This window comes from Musca domestica, unplaced genomic scaffold (genome assembly GCF_030504385.1).
Source record: "Musca domestica strain aabys unplaced genomic scaffold, Musca_domestica.polishedcontigs.V.1.1 24, whole genome shotgun sequence".
Lineage (NCBI taxonomy): Eukaryota > Metazoa > Arthropoda > Insecta > Diptera > Muscidae > Musca > Musca domestica.
This window is the reverse complement of record NW_026712272.1, coordinates 8,542,364-8,547,099: the sequence shown is the minus strand read 5'-3', so window position 1 is coordinate 8,547,099 and position 4,736 is coordinate 8,542,364. Positions and strand designations below refer to the sequence as shown.

The 4,736-nt window shown below is 38.1% G+C and overlaps 1 protein-coding gene across 1 annotated transcript; it reads left to right on the top strand.

Annotated features, from left to right (window-relative positions):
- The first annotated feature begins 279 nt into the window (after positions 1–279).
- LOC101895931 (DNA repair protein RAD51 homolog 3) lies at positions 280–3,061 on the top strand. Its single transcript, XM_011297573.3, has 5 exons — positions 280–762; positions 825–931; positions 2,363–2,664; positions 2,727–2,927; positions 2,990–3,061. Exons 1-5 carry the CDS (start codon positions 602–604, stop codon positions 3,032–3,034), a joined length of 816 nt encoding a protein of 271 aa, XP_011295875.1. The 5' UTR covers positions 280–601; the 3' UTR covers positions 3,035–3,061.
- The last annotated feature ends 1,675 nt before the right edge of the window (positions 3,062–4,736 follow it).

Genomic DNA, 4,736 nt, shown 5'->3' with positions numbered 1-4,736 from the left:
AAATTTTTATCTTACATTTTCATAGAACAAGAATTGAGGTCATGGTGGAGTACTTCAGAAAAGGTTTGCCATATTCGATTCAGCAAATGAGTTTGCATTTATTATTGTTTTGCCATGACGCAAGGATCAAAAACAGTCGTAGTTTTAAAATTACATTAGTATACGTTTCTGTAAACCATATATAAGATAACTTAATATCGATTGAAATCTTTGACAATCGATAGTACTATCGGCAGAGCCATCGGCCGTTTGTCATCACGAGGGATTTGGCGTGCGAATTTGAACTTGTTGGTGACAAGGAAACCAACAAAGCAAACAGGGAGCTCGGAGACCGAAGTTAAACGAAATTGGAAAATTTACCAGTCTCCCAATGGTTTGCAAGTGTCGCGAACAACCAATTCGGAACTAGATAATAGAGACAACGATTTAAAGATAAGGATATACCTTGCAGCAAAGGTAAAGGAATGGGACCATCAATGTTGGCAAAGGACCTGTTGCATCTGTGATCTTTAATATGCCTCCCATTTCCGTTGATTTGAATAAAGCACATTCTCTCAAATTGGATAAAATATAACAAAAATTAACTATAACACAACTTGCCATGTTCAAACAGTCAGCCTTTGCCATTTGGCGCAAGGAACAGGAGCAGTACAAAATTATTTCATTAATCAAAGATTTGGATGATAGTTTGGCCGGTGGCATATCATTGGGTCACATTACAGAGCTTTGTGGAAGTTCGGGTACGGGCAAAACGCAAGTATGGTAGGTACATAATAATATTATAATATGAAAGGAGATCACTTAAAATATATTTTTCTATTTAGTTTGCAATTGTGCATAAACGTCCAGCTACCTCGGGAAGCTGGAGGACTTGGTGGCAAGGCTTATTTTATTGATACAAATCAAGCATTTTCTCCATTTCGTTTGAAGGGTAAGTTCTTGAAAAACAAAAGTAATAAAATGAAAATGACGGATTTTTTTTAGAAAAGCTATTTCAGATTGAAATTATATCATCCTAAAAGTATGCTAAGATTATGCACTTTTTAATCATTTGTTTACTCGTTTTATGGAAGCAGAAAAACTGTCCTCAGCAACTGAGCTATTGTTTTTCCATAGAAAATAACCTGCCCAAGTGTCGGAGGCATTTTTTTCTATGGAAAAAATTAATCGCTGACTGATATAGCTTTTCTTTTAAAGAAATATTTTTTTTCAATTTTTTTTCTGTAGGGACGTTCCCCAGTTATTTTTTTTATAAAATATATATCCTCATTAGCATTTGTGTTATTTAAACAGAATCTGTCCTCAGTGACTGAAGTATTTTTCTATTGAAAAGGTTTTAAGTAATTTTTTTCTATAAGAAAAACTAAACCTCACTGTAACAATCATTTTTTATGGAAAAACTTGGCCTCAGCTCCTGAGACAATTTTTCTCTGGACAAAAAAAGGTTTTTCCTATAGAAAAAATATGTCCTAAGTGACTAATGGCGTTTTTCTATAAAAAACTACTTCATTGGTGTTATGGAGGAGCCATTTTTTCTATAGAAATAAGTCAGAATAAATCCGTAGAAAAAAAGATTGTCCTCAATGTCTAAGGATTTTTTTCTTTGAAAAATCTTTCCTCATCTATTGAATGTTTTTTCTACAGGGTGAGATAAAAAAACTGCAACAAAGTCAAACGCCATAATTTTTACATATTTTTTAAATTTTATTGAATAAAAGCAAAAAATGTCGGAAATAACATCAAATCGTAGAATAAGTTTAGATTTGTTCGAATTATGGCACGAATTATGACCTTCAAACGGCCAATGAAACCGTCACACGCTGCCCGAATGTTGCTCTGCGGTATTTTGGCCCATTTCTGGCGAAGCGCTTGCTCATAGATGAGCCCTGTAGGTTTTCTATGGGTCATAGATGAGCCCTGCACCTCATCTGCAGCTCATCTATGGCTCATAGATGAGCCCTGCAGGGCTTCTATGGCTCATAGATGAGCTGAAGGTCTTCTATGGCTCATAGATGAGCTGAAGGTCTTCTATGGCCCATAGAAGAGCTGAAGTTCTTCTATGACCCATAGAAGAGCTGAAGGTCATTTATGACCCATAGAAGAGCTGAAGGTCTTCTATGACCCACAGTAGAGCTGAAGGTCTTCTATGACCCATAGAAGAGCTGAGGTCTTCTATGACTTCTATTACAGCTGCAGGTCTTCTATGGCTCATAGAAGAGGTGTAGGTCGGACGAGTGACTGTCCGACGAGTGACTTAGAAATGACAGCAGACTGAAGTTTGATGCGGTTTTCTGTGTTCCTCGGTATCGGAGGTGTTTTTTTGCTATGAAAAAAAAAACAATATATTCTTGTTTCTTTCCAGAAATTGCCCAGCACATGGAGGCCCGCTTGCAACGTAACTTCGCGAAATCTACCAATTTTAATGTTGCAACCATACTTGATAGCATTTCCTATGTTTATTGTAACAATTATCGAGATTTAATAGCCAGCGTTTTAAATCTGCACAACATTTTACAAGAGGATGAAGAGTGTCCCATCAAATTAATTGTCATCGATTCGTATGCCTTTGTGCTAAGGCAGTTGGATGATGTTGACTTAAGGACACGTGTCAATTATGAAATATTAACAGATTTACACAATCTAGCCATGAAATATGGGGTGGCGGTTAGTAAACAATAAAATTTTATTTAAAAATTAGATTTAATCATAAAAATCAACTATTTCAGATTGTCATTACAAATGAGCTGACAACACGCTGTCGTGATAATCAAAATTGGTTTGTTTGCCCAGCATTGGGTGATACACATTCGCATAAAATTAACACCAGACTTCTGATGAGCAAGGATACAAATGATGATCATAAGGATTATTATGTTGTTATGATTGATAAATCGGTGTTGTGTAACAAACAGGCATTTCGTTTTAGGGTATGTTTAAATATCTTTTATGTTAGCAAGTTATCTCTAGTGTTTCTTTTCTAAAATTTCAGATAAAATCCAGTGGCATACATAGCATAACGAAACGTTCAACGTAAACATAAAAGACTATCAACCAAAGAAGGTAAATACATCATAATACGTCATTACTTAACTCTGCTTTTTCGGCATGTATTTGCTCACACTATTGCGTCACATGACGCATATCTCTATAAAGATTCTTCAAGACAGTTCATATTTACTTAAACTCGCCAAAGTCTCATATTCTCTAGAACAGCAGATCAAAAGCAGATGATTCAGTTGTTCTCACCCACAGCCAAACTGGAAAAATCCCAAGTAGATCGTTGAGTAAATTTATATTTTATTTTTTCTCTCTCTTTTATTGTTGAAAGATATTTTTAAAATCTCTTACCGCATTCAAATACGTGTAAATATTCTTAAAAGTAATTGCGTTTTTTGTTGTTTGTGATTCATTGTCGTCATAAATAGCTACAGCTTTAAGTCATGCATGGGTTCTAGTTCTGCTTTTAATTTCGCAAACTTGTGACTCAATGCGAACACAGAGTAGTACGGCTCTCTGCGAAACATTTGAGAGCAAAGGAAATCAGATGATGTCAAAATTTGATTCGAAGAGTTTTTGTAGAAGGTTTTGGGAAGATCGTGCCAATGGGACAGAGAAATCAAAAACCAAATTCAAATATTGTCTGGGGATGAAATTAAACAGAATTCAATACTTGTTGATAGACAAGTTACTAGTAAAATGTACAAAAAACCAAAATAAAAGGTTTCTATGGCTCCTAGAAGAGCCCTGTATGACTTCTATGGCTCAAAAATGACCCCTGCAGGGCTTCTATGGCTCATAAATGAGCCCTACAGGGCTTCTATGGCTCATAGATGAGCCCTGCAAGGCTTCTATGGCTCAAAAATGACCCCTGCAGGGCTTCTATGGCTCATAGATGAGCCGTGCAGTGCTTCTATGGATCATAGATGAACCCTGCCGGGCTTCTATGGCTCATAGATGAGCCCTGCAGGGCTTCTATGGTTCAAAAATGACCCCTGCAGGGCTTCTATGGCTCATAGATGAGCCCTACAGGGCTTCTATGGCTCATAGATGAGCCCTGCAAGGCTTCTATGGCTCAAAAATGACCCCTGCAGGGCTTCTATGGCTCATAGATGAGCCGTGCAGGGCTTCTATGGATCATAGATGAACCCTGCCGGGCTTCTATGGCTCATAGATGAGCCCTGCAGGGCTTCTATGGCTCGTAGATGAGCCCTGCAGGTCTTCTGTGGCTTATAGAAGAGCTGAAGGTCTTCCGTGGCTCATAGAAAAGCTTAAGGTCTTTCGTGGTTCATAGAAGAGCCGAAGGTCTTCCGTGGCTCATAGAGCTGATGGTCTTATATGGCTCATAGAAGAGCTGTAGGTCTTCTATGGCTCATAGAAGAGCTGTACGTCTTCTATGGCTCATAGAAGAGCCCTGCAGTTCTTCTATGGCTCAAAGAAGAGCAGCAGGTCTTCTATGGCTCATAGAAGAGCAGCAGGTCTTCTATGGCTCATAGAAGAGCAGCAGGTCTTCTATGACTCATAGAAGAGCAGCAGGTCTTCTATGGCTCAAAGAAGAGCAGCAGGTCTTCTATGGCTCATAGAAGAGCAGCAGGTCTTCTATGGCTCATAGAAGAGCAGCAGGTCTTCTATGGCTCATAGAAGAGCTGTAGGTCTTCTATGGCTCATAGAAGAGTTAAAGGTCTTCTATGGCTCATAGATGAGAGCTACAAGGCTTCTATGACTCATAGATGAGCCCT